Here is a 15,379-nt window from a genome sequence, read left to right as displayed (position 1 = left end):
GTGTTCCTCCTTCTTCCACTTGAGGATGCCCCACAGGTGCTCAATTGGGTTTAGGTCTGGAGACATACCTGGCCAGTCCATCACCTTTACCTTCAGCATGGCAGGTGTTATCTTGGAGGTGTGTCATCTTGGCACTCCTTACCAAGGAGCCACCACACGTGCTGGACACCATCTGAGCCAAAAAAGTTTATCTTGGTCTCTTCAGACCACTGGACATGGTTCCAGTAATCCATATTTTTGGACTGCTTGTCTTCAGCAAACTGTTTCCGGGCTTTTTTGTGCATTAGCTCCAGAAGAGGCTTCCTTCTGGGATGACAGCCACGCAGATCGAGTTGATGCATTGGTATGGTCTGAGCATCGACAAGCTGACCTCCCACTTCTTCAACCTCTGCAGCAATGCTGGCAGCACTCATGCACCTATTTTTTGAAGCCAGCCTCTGGATATGACGCTGAACATGTGGACTTCTTTCATCGACTCTGGCGATGCCTGTTTTGAATGGAACCTGTCCTGGAGCTGCTGTATGACCTTGGCCATGCTAAAGCTCAGTTTCATGGTGTTAGCAATCTTCTTATAGCCTAGGCAATCTTTGTGGAGAGCAACAATTCCATTTCTCACATCCTCAGAGAGTTCATCACCATGAGGTGCCATGTTGAATAGTGACCAGTATGAGGGAATTGTACCCAAAACACCAAATTTAATATCCCTGCTCCCCATTCACACCAAGTCACATGACACCAAGGAGGGACAACAACACAATTGGGCACAATTTGGACATGTTCACTGTGAGGTGTATGCACTTGTGTTGCCAGTTATTTTCAGAGAGCAATAAATCTACACTTGTTTTACAAGCTGTGCACTGACTACTTTAAGTTATATCCTAATTTAATTTCTGTAGTGTTGTCCCATGAAAAGATATAATAAAATATTTGCTGAAATGTGAGGGGTGTACTCACTTTTCTGAGATACTGTACTTCTCTGCCATTAATTCATTTTAATAATAGGTAATTTAGGCCAAAACTTTCTAAAAACTGTAATAAAACAATGTCTCTCATCTGTAATAACTTTGTGAGGGAGCTTTTAGAGGCACTAAACCCTTTAGATATCTTGTTCCTATCACCACCACTGTAAACAATTCTGACTCTCTAAGTTTCTCTAGAACAGCATATTTTACACCAAATAACTTTGTATTACTTTCTTTACATTTAATTACATCTTTACATTGTGCATCTGTTTGTAGAAGTTTGTTGGGTCCCTGATTTCACCATTGTAAGTTTCTGAGGGTATTGTATACGTGTCATTTTTAGCCAAACTGTAAACTTTAACTAACCAGCTCACAAGGCCCCAAGCTTACACATTTAAAATAGTCTAGTCCCTGATTTTCCTTTGATCTTTTTATTGCTTCTTTGTGTAACAGTATTAGCTTTCAGCAGTGTGGATTGGGCTTGTGTTTAGTGATGTGTGGTTCTTCTGACCGCTGTGGTCAGACCGCAGTCTTGTCTCTCTATGCCACATCAGTTTCAGTGACTCTGATCATTGGAGGCTGCTGACAGCGTCATGCTCGTTTGAAATGAACAGGCCAGAGCTCAGCCACGCTTGGCTGAAATGAATAGGTGAAAGCAAACAGACGCTGTGCTGCGAGGTGTCACCTCATTTTAATCTCAAGCCTGGGCTCAAACGGCTCCAATCACATTACCTGACAAGGTGTTCCTCGCCCTCTGCCACGTCTGTGTATTCACTTAACAAAATGAAAGCTTGGATTAATCATGGATATTTTCAATGGGTGAGCCAAAGAAGATTTGATCTTTTTCATTAGACTGCATGGAACTGTGGGTAATTGCTGCAGTGCGTTGTATTGAGCCACTGTCTCCACTCTCATGCTGGAAGTAATTGTTTTTTTATTGAGATTTTATGAAAACAAGCATTTTGGAAGAATCTTAACTTTACTCCTTCTTAGTTTTCTTTCTTCTATTTTTCTTTCTTGCTTTCTTCCATTTATTTATTTTCTTTTACTTTCTTTTACCTTTCTGATTCACCCTATCCTCTGTCTTTCTTGCACTCTCTCTCTCTCTGTCCTTTTCTACCTGAACAGCTCAATATGTTATCTAACAGCATGCGGCGTGTAGGAGGGGATTATATCTATGAGCTCATGAATATCAGCCGCACATGGTGCAGAAGAAGTGCACTTCTGTAGTCCACTGCAGGCCCACAGCATACAACACTCTCACACCACGCAACACGTTCAAACCAGGACACCACTGACTTTACACTTACCTCATACACATCCAGGCCAGAGCAGAATGCTGCCGCAGAGATGAATCAGCATGTTCTTCACTACAAGTCTCTCAGCCTTTTTTGGCACTTTTTAGCTAATATAAGTTGATGGTTGATTTTATTGTGGAAAATGAACTTTGAGGTGGTTTATGTTCTATAACACTGGACACCAACCCTGTTCCTGGAGATCTACCTACATGCAGAGTTGAATGTTTCTTTCAAGTGATCTCGCTTTTATCTGAATAAACAAGTTTTCCACTAAAAGGCACCAGATGAATGGCCTTCAAAGTCGGACAGTGTAGTCAAGTATGTTGTAATTGTCCAAATTGGCTGAGTTGTGCTGTCAACACTCTTTTCATCAGAGGATTCGTTGCATTGGGCGCAGGACAGAAACAAACAGTCCATCAGTGGAAAAATCAGTTTAACTATACATAATAAAGATAAACAAATCAACACACCCTCTATAATAATTACTGAATGTTATGTTTTGGAAAATATTAAACATAAAAATGAGCTTTTTCTATGCTGCATGTGAAACAAACAAATGGAAATTGTGTATTAAAATGTGCAGAAAAATGCCAGAAGACTAACAAAACAAATTTTGTTATTTGACCAGGGGAGTTCAAACACTTGCATGTGAGTGTAAAGGTGAAATAAATTCATACATGTACAGTTATCCCACATTTTATTTCTGCCTCATTTGGTAAAACACCAGAAAAGTAGGCCAAAACTGTGTGATGCCAGCTAGCTAAAACACTTCAAATACAAGCGAATAATGAATGGACTTCTCATTACAGTTACATTCTATGTGTTGCTTAGCCTTTGACCTTTTATCTGGCCATTCTTTTATTCTATGCTCCTATAACTCAGGCTATGAGTATTGTTTTCCATAGATATACTGAATGATAAATATCTGCTCGAACAGATTTTAAGGAGTTAAACATCCTTGTGTTGCTTTCAGGTTATAGGCCAATTACAGTTAGTTTAATTTAACTTTAGGTGTTAAAATTGATGGGGGTGTGGGGGGTGTGGGGCGGGGTGCGGGGGGCTGGCTGTAATGTGTGTTCTAAAAGCAGCCCGGGGAAGTGTAGCGTGTGCAGCGTGGGTTTGTGTCCGCCTGGCTTTATGTAAAGCTGAGTGGGAGGGAGCCTGGCCACGGCAGAAGCTACAGAGCGTGAGTGCAGCTGTGGCAGTACTGCTGTAACCCGTGATCTGATCTGGGCCAGTGAGGGGAAAGACTCACAGCTCTACCTCAGAATTAAACTAAATGTTTGTGTCCTTTATGGTATATAACAGAGGTATGAAACTGAAGATATGTCGTGATGTATTGGTTTGACAAACTATATTGGTTTTAAAATGTTAAAATCCATTAGAAAAATATTACAACAATATGTAGGTGATATGTATGTAATAGTGTCTGTTATTAATATTTACGTGCATGTTAAATATGTATATTAGAATTGTATTTCTAATAACATATTTGGAAAAATCCGAAGCTACCAGTCAGAACAGAGTTAATTAGAAGTAGAATAAATACAGTAGGAAAAAAGTCTGTGGGATACATAAATGTTGGAAACGATCATGTAAACATCAACTGCCTGTTTTGGTACATACACCTACACAAACACCAGAAGTGAACTTCAGAGGGGGGAAATAAATTATAAGAAAAATGTAATATGTGTACGGAAGCCTTAAAGCGCCATGGATTCAAATGTGGGCTTTCCAACATAATGACTTCTTATTTGCTTTCTCAAGATCTTGAGATATTTCAGCAAATTGAATGTTGTTTTCTCATGATGTTGAGTTATTTGTATCATTATGGCATAACGAAGTGTTTCATTGAGTTAACAATTGTCATGTTGTGATAGACATAAATATCTCTAGAAAACTACATTTGTTGTGTCGTAATAATGATACATAACTTCTTGATCTTGAGAATACAAAGGAAGCGAACTGTGTTTTTTTAACAGAACAAAAACCATGTGAACCCGTGGCCCTTTAGGTCTTCGTTTAGGAAACATAAAGGAATCATAGTTGAGTCCAATTTCAGGTCAGAGATTTACAGCCTTAGTATATTACTTTATATTTACTCCGAATATTCTTCGTGGTATTTTTATTTTCCTGACATCAAGCTTCCTTGTAACTCCAAAGAAGAATGAGTTTTGACAGAAGCACACGTTTGGTGCTTGGCCAGTAGGTGGCGACAGAGTTTCGTCCTAATGTGAGCCAATGAGAGAAGGTGTGAGGCAGGGCTGGAGCGTGCTCAGAGAGGTGAACTGATAAAAGTGTGTTTCTGTGTGAGGGAGCCAGTCAGTCAGGAAGAGCTTGAAAGAGGAGAAGAGACGAGAGTGGCTTTGGCTGGGTCGAGGCAAAAAAGGCAGATAACAAGACAACTATGGGTCCTGCTGCTCCTGTCTGACGGTTGGACACTTCCTGAACCTGGCTGTGGTTGTAAATGTCACAGGAGAGAGAAAGAGAGAAAAAAAGAAAGCTAAAGGAGGGGGGGACACAAGAGACTGTGCCCTGGTGGAAGCCTCTGCAAAGACAAAGTTGTGGTGTTGTCAGTGGGTGGTAAAAGAACAGGGAGTGGAAGCCCTCAGCAGACACCAGAGCATGGAGGAGGAGAAGAAAAGTTTACCCCACACGCACTTTCACTCACGTTCAGAGGGCCACACTTCCTGCTGCTGTCTGTGACTGACTGCCTGAGCTGCTTTGTGGAATGAACGTCTGCACCATGGAGGTCAAGCATATTGCGCCTCTCTTCACCAACCAGAGATCTTTTCTCAAGTAACTTGAAGGAAGTTTGCATTTCTTGCCAATCTTGTCCAGTTTTTGCCCTCCACTCTTTGTCTCTCTTGCTGTTGTTCCAGTGAAACAGTTTGATGCTGTATGAATTGATGTATCTGTGATGGATTATCTCTACCTGCACTCAGTCTGCATTGCTGAAGAGTATAAGAGAGAAAGTGCAACGCTTTTGGTGCACACGTGAGCTTGTGATGGAGGGAAATGGAGATGGAGAGGTGGACGGGAGGTCCGGTCACCTGGATGCTCTGCCAGACGGTGAGGAACCAACTGCTCCGGACTCACCATCATCTTCCTGCTCAGACCTGTCCACCTCTACCCCTGCAGTGCAGCCCAGCACACAGAGCAACAGGACCTTCAGCGGGCTTAGACTCTTCAGGAGAAAGTGAGTGAGTGAGTGAGTGAGTGAGTGACTGAGTGAGTGACTGAGTGACTGAGTGAGTGACTGAGTGAGTGACTGAGTGACTGACTGAGTGACTGAGTGAGTGCGTGCGTGCGTGCGTGTGTGCGAGTTATGTATGGCTGTGTGTGAGGTGTTTTGAGTCATGCTCTTAGAAATAAAGGTTCCTAAATGGTTCTTGGCTTTATCAGATGGTTCTTAAAATGTTTAACTGGTAAAGAGCCTGCACATTGTATGGAGGTTCTTTAAATATTAATCTTCACAGCCAAAGTCTCTCACGTCACATTCGCAAAAAATGTTCTTTAAAGCAGTAGTTCTCAAACCAGTTCTCAAGGATCCTTATGCACTTAGAATCATTTTTAAAGTGGAGCAAAAATGTGGACTGTCTGGAATTCCTCAGCACCGATCTGAGAACCCGTGTTTTAAAGAATCATCCATTGAAGAGGTGGAAATTGGAATGAAAAGTAGTTGGTCAATGGCTGTGGTTACCAGCCCTCTTCCTGGAGATCTACTCACCTGCAGGGTTTAAATCCAGCCTGCGTTTAACATGCTGCCCCCCACTTACCTAACACTATCTCGTGATCAAGCCAATCAAGCACTTCTGCTGGAGCAGACTATGGTTAGAACTAGACACTGCAGGATGCAGGAAGGTTGACCACCAGGACCAGGGTTGGTGAATGCTGCTTTACTATGGCATCACTCTGTTTGAGACCATATCACAAAGCACGTCTTCTTAGTTAGGTAGACAAACTTGAGCCCAAAGTCACGGCTAGTAGGAGAAGAAGGAGAGGCGAAGGTCATTCACATCAGACAGTTCACACTTAGTTTATTCAGCTTTACTGTGATACTCCCAGGATTTCTCAGCAGTCAGGATCACTTAAGCCAAGTTAAAGATTGTCCAATACAGTCATTCTGTCATCTCTTCCAGTTGGACAGGCTTACTTTCACTTTTGGCTTAGGTTATGTGGCTCAATGAGAGAGTACTCCTTGGTCCCAAAGAAAGCCCTGAATGCAAATCTTAAACTAAGCAACAGAAGATCTAAGTTTAGAGCAGTTACACTTTGAGCTCCAGAATTTTTTTGCAGTTTGCTCAGCTTTTGTAGTTAAAAACTCCCTGTGGGTTTTTTAGAATCTCATCATTCCTGAGTAAATCTCAGATTCTAGGGATTGGCCTGTCATACACTGCTCTTGACAAGTTTTTAAATTTGATGCATGTTCCTTTAGATTTGGTTAAACTTTCTTTGCACACAACGATCAGAAGTAGATTTCCATGAGAAATGGATTATGCCTTGTCTTTCTCACACTTCCAGGTGTGTTGACAGAGTCATACCCCACATAGTGTTCTCATGGCATTGTCCCCTGTCCCGAGGTGTGATATTTTTAAAATGTGCAAGTTCAGATTTCATCAAGCAGTTATATTAATCCTACAGTCTCTCGGGTTCGCTAAAAATGGACGCATTTAATGGATTGGTAAAGCAATTAATTAAGACCTATAATTGCTGGACCTGTTGGGACGACAGTCACACCCACCTGTGCAGTGTGCTGCAGACCTTGCGATTCAAGAGTTGACCTAGGAACTAGTCAGACAGAGTTTAGAAGTGTAAGCTAGAATGCATATTATGTTTGGATTTGTTGTTTTAATCGTTATATAGACTTTTACTAATGTTACTCTTATGGAAAGTGTTAGTGTTTATATATATATATATATATTATGATAAGATGATGATGACTGCAGGATTGCAGAAAGGCTGTTGGGAGCAGAAGAATGAAAGTATTAATGTGTGATAAAGCTTGGGCATGCAGTTTTACAAGAAGCAGCAGTAGAATTTCTTGTTTTATAATAACATTGGGACACCTCTAACCAAACCATTGGTTCGGTTAGAGGGTGAATCACTGCTGGCATGCAGAACATTTGAGCATGCGGGTGTGTGTGGTTGATTCTAAAGGAAACTTGATGACAGACTCTCTCTCTCTCTCTCTCTCTCTCTCTCTCTCTCTCTCTCTCTCTCCCATATAAGTGTGAAACTGCCCGAAATGTTTTAAGTGAGATTCCACAGAAACAGTCCCCAGTTCTCAAATGTGAGGTGTAGTCCTAATGATGAGCAGTAAAATCTAAGCAGCTCCACTGTGGAATGTGATGACGTGAACGGGAGATGATGCATTCTGAGATAACGCAAGAAACAGTGAACTTGCCCCACAAGTCTCATTGTTAAAAATCCCTCCCCAATGACAGTAAAGAATGTACAGTCAGTTTACAGAAGCGTCTGTTAGATTGTAAGAAGATTGCTTGTAAGGGGTGGGGAATAATACAAGAATGCACTCTTAAAAAATAAAAGTAAATCTTGCTAAAAGGGTTTTATTGCACAATGCTATAGAAGAATCACACTTGGTTCTTAGAAGTCTTTCACTGTGTGGTTCCTTGGTCAGTGATTTTTATTATGTGGGTGAGGGTGAAGAACCTACCTACAGCAAGTCTTGAGGGAAAACTCCTTAAATTTGTGTACAACCTTCACATGGTGGGAATGCCTTTTTAAAACATGGACTAGTTATTTTTGTATGGCTTTGAACGAAGAAATCCAAGTATATTGTCAGTATATTGTCAGCCACCCAAGTATATTTTCTTCCATTTGAAGAATTTCCGTTTTCCATTTGTCCCATTTAAGAAATTCCAAAGACGGAATATCAAGTGCTTGTGTTTTAGCATTTTTGTGGTTCAGTGCCACACACTTAATGAAAAGCTTACATTACAAAAGAGCAAAATGCATGCCTTATTTTAACAGCCGTTTATACATAAAGATCACTAAAATGAGATCAGATATTTGTATATATCACCCATCACAATTTTTCTAGCAGGTTTATTTAAGACCTGTGGGAAAACCTGCTTTACTATTATAGTTCAGTGTTTTGAATGGAGATCTGAATACAGCACTTATCAACAATCTACAGTGATTAAGCTTGTAGATTACATGACCTCAACTCACGTGTGATGTAGATGCTGATATCTAATATCTGTCACATTTGCCATCTACACAGAGACAGGTGAGATTGGGGGGAAAAAAAAAGAACTATATTTGAATTATCAACATAGGTATTTAGACTCTCTTACTTTATCAGTGCACATATCTCTAAGTAAGAGAAAAATAGGATAAGAAAATAAATGTCTGGTTATGTATGTGCGTATGTGTGTACTTATTATATAACAAGAGATTAAAGACAGAGTGAAAGAAAATGATGAGAATGATTTGTGTGTATGTGAAATTCTGAGCTGAATAATTGAGTGTAAGAAAGAGAGAAAAGAGGAGTGGTATATGTATAAGTGTATATGAAAGCATGTGATTTGGTGTGTGTGTATTATTAAGAACTGCCGCTACTGAAACAAATAAAAAAATGTATGATATTATATGTGTACCACTGTTCAGAGCTGTGTTTGTGGGTCATTTACTGGTTAATGTTTTTGAGTTATACTAATAAAATAGGCTACAATTGTCACTACCAAAGCATCTGGTAAAGTTTTGATGATGTTATGGCTGTTTTGTTAGTGCCAAAATGGAAGCAATCATTTATTTGAATTAATTAACCATAAGCAAGTCTGAAATGTGCTTTTAGCTCTGACTTTCAACCAAGTGGGTAGAATGATCCATATTAGGAGAGTGATTTACAGTTGGGCTGTCATAAAAGCACTGATGACCACAAAGTGGTTAGAAAACCGACATAGTTTGTGACGCAATTAATCATGTTGTTGATGTCTTGTCATATCTATCAGCCTTAAAGGCATATAAAGCTCTCCAGCTCAGTGTATGTGCATATGTGTGAGTGAGTGTGTGTGTGTGTACATGCTCCACCTGTTCTGTGGAGGGATGAGGCACCTGTTTTTGGTGCTTTGTTAGTGTGTGTTCTCTCAGCTAGTGTAATCTGATAATGTCACACACTGCGCAGCCACCTGAGTTCTGCTTTGAAAAAGTGTGAATCTGCTGTGGCAGTGGATGTGGAGGTGATTTTATACACAGTTTGGTGGCTGCTGCCCTGCTGTGGCTGTGCCTCAGCACATAAACCATCATTCATACCCAATATCTTTAAAGCAGAAGTATCAGACTTCTGGGCTGCAGCTCTGCAGACTTCAGCTCTCTGCCTTATTAAGCATACCTGATCCAACTCCTCATCAGCAAGACCTTCATGACTTGAATTTGAAGACTTAAATTTTATTCACATTAGCAGGTGAAAGAGCAAGAGGTGACCAGAGACCTGGCATTTCCTATGAAAGTAGTATTTCCAACTGTGATTTTAGGCTGTTTTTACACCTGAAATTCGAGACCAAGGTTCATGTTGTTGTTGCACTGTACACATTTGATTTTGGTTACTTTTGGTTTCACATTGGAATTTTGCGAGTGCACTTAAGGGCTTTACAAGAAAAACCTGCTTACTGTTGTCATCACATATGTCCTGTGTCTCCCTGTACTTGACATTGATTGATATTGTAGAAGAGCGTGCGGCTGACGTTGGTCTGTTGTCAGTTCGGCAGTAACATTTTCCGTTTGAGTATAGAAAAATGAATGAACTGATTAATTTTGTTGCCACTATACTGCTTTTATATACTGTAGCTCTTTCTTTATCTTCAGGTTGCATTGCTCTTCCATCCTCTCATATCCTGTCTTTCTCATCCTTTCATAATATAAGGTATAAGTTTCAGCTTTTTTTTCAAGTTGACTTTTGACTTTTTCATTGGATCAAATTACAGTTAAATATTTCTTCTCCTCCTCTACCTGTGTGCTACCGCGGCTCATTTTTACTTCTTTCCTGGTCTTTTTTTCTTCTTCTTTTGATTAATGGGTGATGACAGCACAACTCAACTTCCTGTAATTGGTCCGAAAGTCCGAACTACCCAAAAAAGTGTTTTTACACTGCAAATGAATAAAATCATGGTTCAGTTTGATCTGATCTGAGACCACTTCTTTGGGTTGGACCAAATTTGGGCTTTTGGTCCAGATCTTGGCTCGAGGCACCTTTCACACCTGCTATTTTTGTTCAGACCAAACTGTGAAGTCCAAAAGTCCAGACCAAACAAGGTAGGTGTAAAAGCAACTTTCATGAAAGTGACAAAATGTACTTGAGATTTTCTCAGTGCAAATGAAGTAATGATCAACAATCTAAATGAATGGTGATCAACAATGAAGCAGCAATCTAAATGAATGGCTTAAAACAACTGGTGCAAGATTTCCAGACACTACGCAGATTTTTTTTTTTTTACCCAATTTACACCTGGTCACTTTATGTGATTCTGATCTGGATTGTATCCTGATCAGATTTTAACCATGTGTATTTACGCTTGGTAGTCAAATGCATTTCTAAGTCAGACTGAAATTTGGTTGTTGTGTGGCTACACATTGTCATGCAGTATATACCTTTGAATATAGGTGAACCCTTGATGTATTATGATCATGGGATGGCCTGTGTAAATTATTAAGTGTATGTGCTGGATCTTGTGTCTACTGTTATTCATACAAACATTCAAAGAACATCTGTTGATGAGTGTGAGGCAGCACACAGTATAACTACTGAGAAGCTCATTAGCACCTTCTGTGATATCAGTAATGTGAAGACTGATAATGCAGTAATCATTAACAAACGGTGTATTGTACAACCTTAACATGCATGATTCGGCTATTCCAGTCAGGACCTGAGGAGGGACAGACCCATTTCAGCTGCTATCTTTACCAGCTCTCCTGCTCTGCTCCTACTATGTATAGATCAGGGTCAGAGTCTCTGGATGGGCTAGAGTGTGTGTGTGTGTGTGTGTGTGTGTGTCTGTGTGTGTGTGTGTGTGTGTGTGTGTGTGTATAAAGAGTGCTGGGGCAGTAGGGATGCTCTCCTGAGCTGTGACTCAGAGGAATCAGGCCAGCTGTTGGATGGAAGTTTGGCTGTAGGGGGAGGAGGTTGAGCTGGTGGGTCTGAAATGAGGCTGGAGTTCCAAAAATACTCTGCATAATGTGGATAGGTTTAAAGTCAAAATACTGTTCACATGCACAGTAAAATATTCAGTCTTTCATCTGAGTCTGAACAGCAGGAAACTCCAGGGCTACTTACTTTTTTTTTTGTTTCTTTGTATCTTATGCACCACTTGAAAGCGCCAACTGCCCATGTGTGTACTTTTCAAGATGAATGCATCAGTAGACAAATGTGTCAATAGATATGGTTCAAAATTAGTAGGTTGCAGTGATGTGCATTAAGGTTTAGAACATTTTCCTAATTCTGTAAACTTACAATTTTGAAAACCATCTACGTTTGTGGTTTCAATCAAATGATCATGTAAGTGGTGCATCTACCCTTACAGATTCAGTTGGAGTGTCGTCAACATGTGGCCTTACTGCCCTCACCTGGAGATTCCTGTTAGTGTCCTGTGTGCAGATAGTGTGGTCTGATTAGATACTCCAGTGTTTTATCAAACGAATCTCTTTTAGCTATATGTCTAGTATATCGCTGCTAGAAACAAACTAAAAAAAAAACACACTTTTTTAAAATAATTTTTACAGCAGCTGGTCTTTACATTGTGCGACCATGATAAATAGATGATTCAAATAGAAATGCTCTGAAATAGCTTGTAATATGCTTTGAATAGTTTTAAATTAACCTGCATTAAAAGTTAAAAGACCTGTTTGCCTTCCCCTGTAAAGTTGCAATTTTGGAGGTACTTGTTTTGTCCAATAAAATACTTTTTAAAAACATTGGGAAGATTACACTCTTTCACTAAGAAAAATCTACATCAGATTTGTGACGTATTGTTAAACTGCAGAATTGTGAGCGCTCAAGAATTAGCTTTTTAAACAAAACGCAAACAAAAATATCTGAATACTTGTTTCCCTTTACTATATATTTTTCTGTGCGTGTCATGAATATTGTCAGCACCTAAAGATCACTGATCAACTGCATGTTTTAGTACAATGACAGCATAATTAGGCCTGTTTAATTGGATGTTGTGATAATGATGGGGATGTCTGGGACTATAGAGAGCTAATAAGTTGTAACTTTTGTTGTAAGGTTGTAACTTGCATGATGCCGACATTTAGGTTTATTGCAGAGGGAAAGTTCTTTCCAGATTCCCTGGAATATCAGACAACGGCTTTGGCCATTGTGAAAATGGCTTGTCTTTGTACCGTCTTTGGTGGCAAATTGCAGAATTAATCCTTAGCTGTTGTTCTCCAGCAGATGGCAGAAGTGCTACACATTCTTAACACTGGGTTTTCACTTTATCCACCTTCCATTGTCCTGTCCACTTGCCCTGAGGGCCAGTGAGTCTCAGTTACAGTAATTAAGTCATTTATAAATACGGCTTTAATGTCTCCTTGCTAGGCTTTAAAAATGTATGAAAAACATGCAAGTAGGGCTTCCACATGTCAGCCTTCATTATCAGGAAGATGAGTTAGAACATGCTTATTAATGATGCAGTCAGCAAGTACTCATCTATAGCATCAAACTGCCACAACAATAGCAATAATCATTATCATTAAACATTATATTTAAGTAGCTCCTTTCTATAACCCACGGAGGCTTTTCACTAGGTTTACAAGCCACAATAGTGTCTGGATTGTTTCAATGCCTGAAATCATTGCAGAAACTTTAGCTCTGTATCCCAGACTGAAGATCGGCTAGTTAGTATGGTTGCCAGGTCCTCTTCTATGGTAACAGCCACAGTAAGCAGAGTAGTAATTATTTCTTCATGTGTGTCTGGCTTTGTGCACCGTAGTACATCTGTCACGAGCGGAAGTGTAGCCGCAGATGAGAACCTAATCAAGTGGATGGTATTGACACACTGTATTTTAAGTGAGGCTCATAAAAACGGCCAGCGGGCGAGCAGGCCTGGTCTGCTTTCTGTGGTGTTAAATTAGTATGCGGTTTTTTTTTTTTTCTTTTTTTTTTTTTTCTTTCAGGCCTTGGACTGGTTTATCCACATTGATCCATAATGCAGGAGCCCAGGGGCCTTGAAGTGGAAATGAATGGCATTGTGGTGGTGTTGGAGTACCTCTGCCATGTCTTTTTATCTGGTGAGAAGCAGAGTGAAGAGCTGACACAATGGAGGACACTCGCTGCACACTGGACTGACCTCCGGTCAGCTACAGCACATATTTGCTTTTAGCTAGCATCTTATGATAAAAATGAAGGAAAAAAAAAGAATAAAATGTCAAATTTAGGCTAATGGACGCTAAGCCAGAACACTGAGGAGTGCACTCACATACACTCTTAAAAGTAAAAATGCTAAAAAGGTTATTTGGAGCAAAGCCACAAAAGAACCACTTTTGGTTCCCTAAAGAATTGAGTAGTTTCTGTTGTGGTTTCATACAGTGAAATATTCATTACAGAACCAAAAATGTTTTTTCTATGGCATTGCTTCAAAGAACACTTTATCCTTTTAAGAATGTACTTCAGGACAGACAAAGTCTAGAAAGAAGCTACAAAGCTACGACACATCATGGCTAAATCATTCGGTGTGTGTATATATATATATATATATATATATATATATATATATATATATATATATATATATATAATATACATGTGTGTGTTTGTGTGTGTAAAATCAGGTCTTTTTTTTTTCCAAATCCATTCTCCAGATTTCAGGCCGTAACGCTGAAAGCAGTGTGAATGCCAGCTCCCAAACTCTGATATTAGGTTAACTTTCCCAGCTTAAAATTTAAGACAACATTATGATTAAAATGTTCTTTTTCAATTTAAAAAGTGCACTCCTTGAAATTGGAATTTCATGAAACAATTTATCAAACATAAAACAATGAATTGTTCAGCCCTACAGTACATCTCGTAAAGTTTACAGTTATGTGGCTGCCTAGTTATTTGTTTGAATGACAGATTGTCAGCAACATTAGAGTCAGTTGCTATTTTGGATAGATCCTCCTTAGAGCAGTAATCTACCAATCAGGTAGATGCAGCTTCTGATGCAGCCTCTGCAGTTTTGGTGTCCTTACAATGAATACAGACAGGCTCCCTATTAAAAAGGAGTAATGAAGTGAGGAAATCTTCACAGGAGGCAGTCACTGCTGTGTTTGTGTGTGTGTGTGTGTGTGTTTGTGTATGTGGATCAGTCACACGCACAGTGTGTGACTGGATCTGGTAATCAGTGATTATTTTAAACCATAGGCTTAGTCTCTGGCTCCGCACCTGCTGTCTCCCGCACAGCCAATCGATGATCCCTGTGTGTCTCTGCGCTGTGTTGCCCCCTCCTCTGCTTCCTTTACCTGATCACCACTCTCTCTTTTCCCCTCTCTCACTCTCTTTCCCTCTCTTATCCACTCTCAGTCCATTGTGTTACAGATCAGGAGGAGGACAGCTCCATCTGCCAGGTCGTATGCTCCTACTTTTCTGTTTTTCACTTTAATACTGGGACATTCACAGGTCAAGTCTAGTCAGTCTAGCTGATGCAGTTCTGGCTTTGGATGAGGATTTACAATAAAGTTCCAAAATGAGCATCTAGTTAATTGAGGTTGACTGTACTGAGAATGTTTACAGTAGGTTGGTGTGTGGTATTTTGAGGTTAGACTAGTAGATTATAGGTTGTGTTTTGCTGTTAGGCTGATGAACTTCCACTGTAATTGTCATTATTTCATTCAGCGCATTTGCTGATTTCAGCACCAGAAGTTTTTTTTTAGATGGCAGAGCAGTGACCTGTTCTTTTGATTCTACTGGACTCTCTTTTGTCTCCTCATTGTGGCATGTCAGTAACTACTCTATCTAGACATGTTTGACTCACTGGGTCGGTTCGGTATAATTTAGTCCAGTATATGGCCAGTATGTTAAATATTACAGTGTAATTACTATGTAATTCCTTTTGTAAAACATTTCCTAATGAGAGAACTATTTTTATTTCTGATGTATTATGTGGCATCATAACCACTAGA

General features: G+C 39.8%; 1 protein-coding gene across 4 annotated transcripts in view; it reads left to right on the top strand.

Moving 5' to 3' along the window:
- The window catches only part of dgkzb (diacylglycerol kinase, zeta b), a 43,178-nt gene that overhangs the window by 1,105 nt on the left and 26,694 nt on the right, over positions 1–15,379 (top strand). The window contains exon 1 of one of the 4 annotated variants that reach the window (XM_017706678.2): positions 4,542–5,459. The exons of 1 other annotated variant lie outside the window; for it this stretch is intronic. In XM_017706678.2, coding sequence (XP_017562167.1) covers positions 5,269–5,459 — 191 coding nt within the window. In that variant the 5' untranslated portion in view covers positions 4,542–5,268. Of the gene's footprint in view, positions 1–4,541; positions 5,460–14,669; positions 14,825–15,379 lie in introns of those variants that run through there. 2 more of the 4 variants (XM_017706676.2, XM_017706675.2) reach the window with 2 other exon arrangements.

The sequence above is a fragment of the Pygocentrus nattereri genome, chromosome 11, assembly GCF_015220715.1.
Source record: "Pygocentrus nattereri isolate fPygNat1 chromosome 11, fPygNat1.pri, whole genome shotgun sequence".
Lineage (NCBI taxonomy): Eukaryota > Metazoa > Chordata > Actinopteri > Characiformes > Serrasalmidae > Pygocentrus > Pygocentrus nattereri.
The sequence above is the reverse complement of the archived record's forward strand: the minus strand, read 5'-3'. Positions and strand labels throughout refer to the sequence as shown.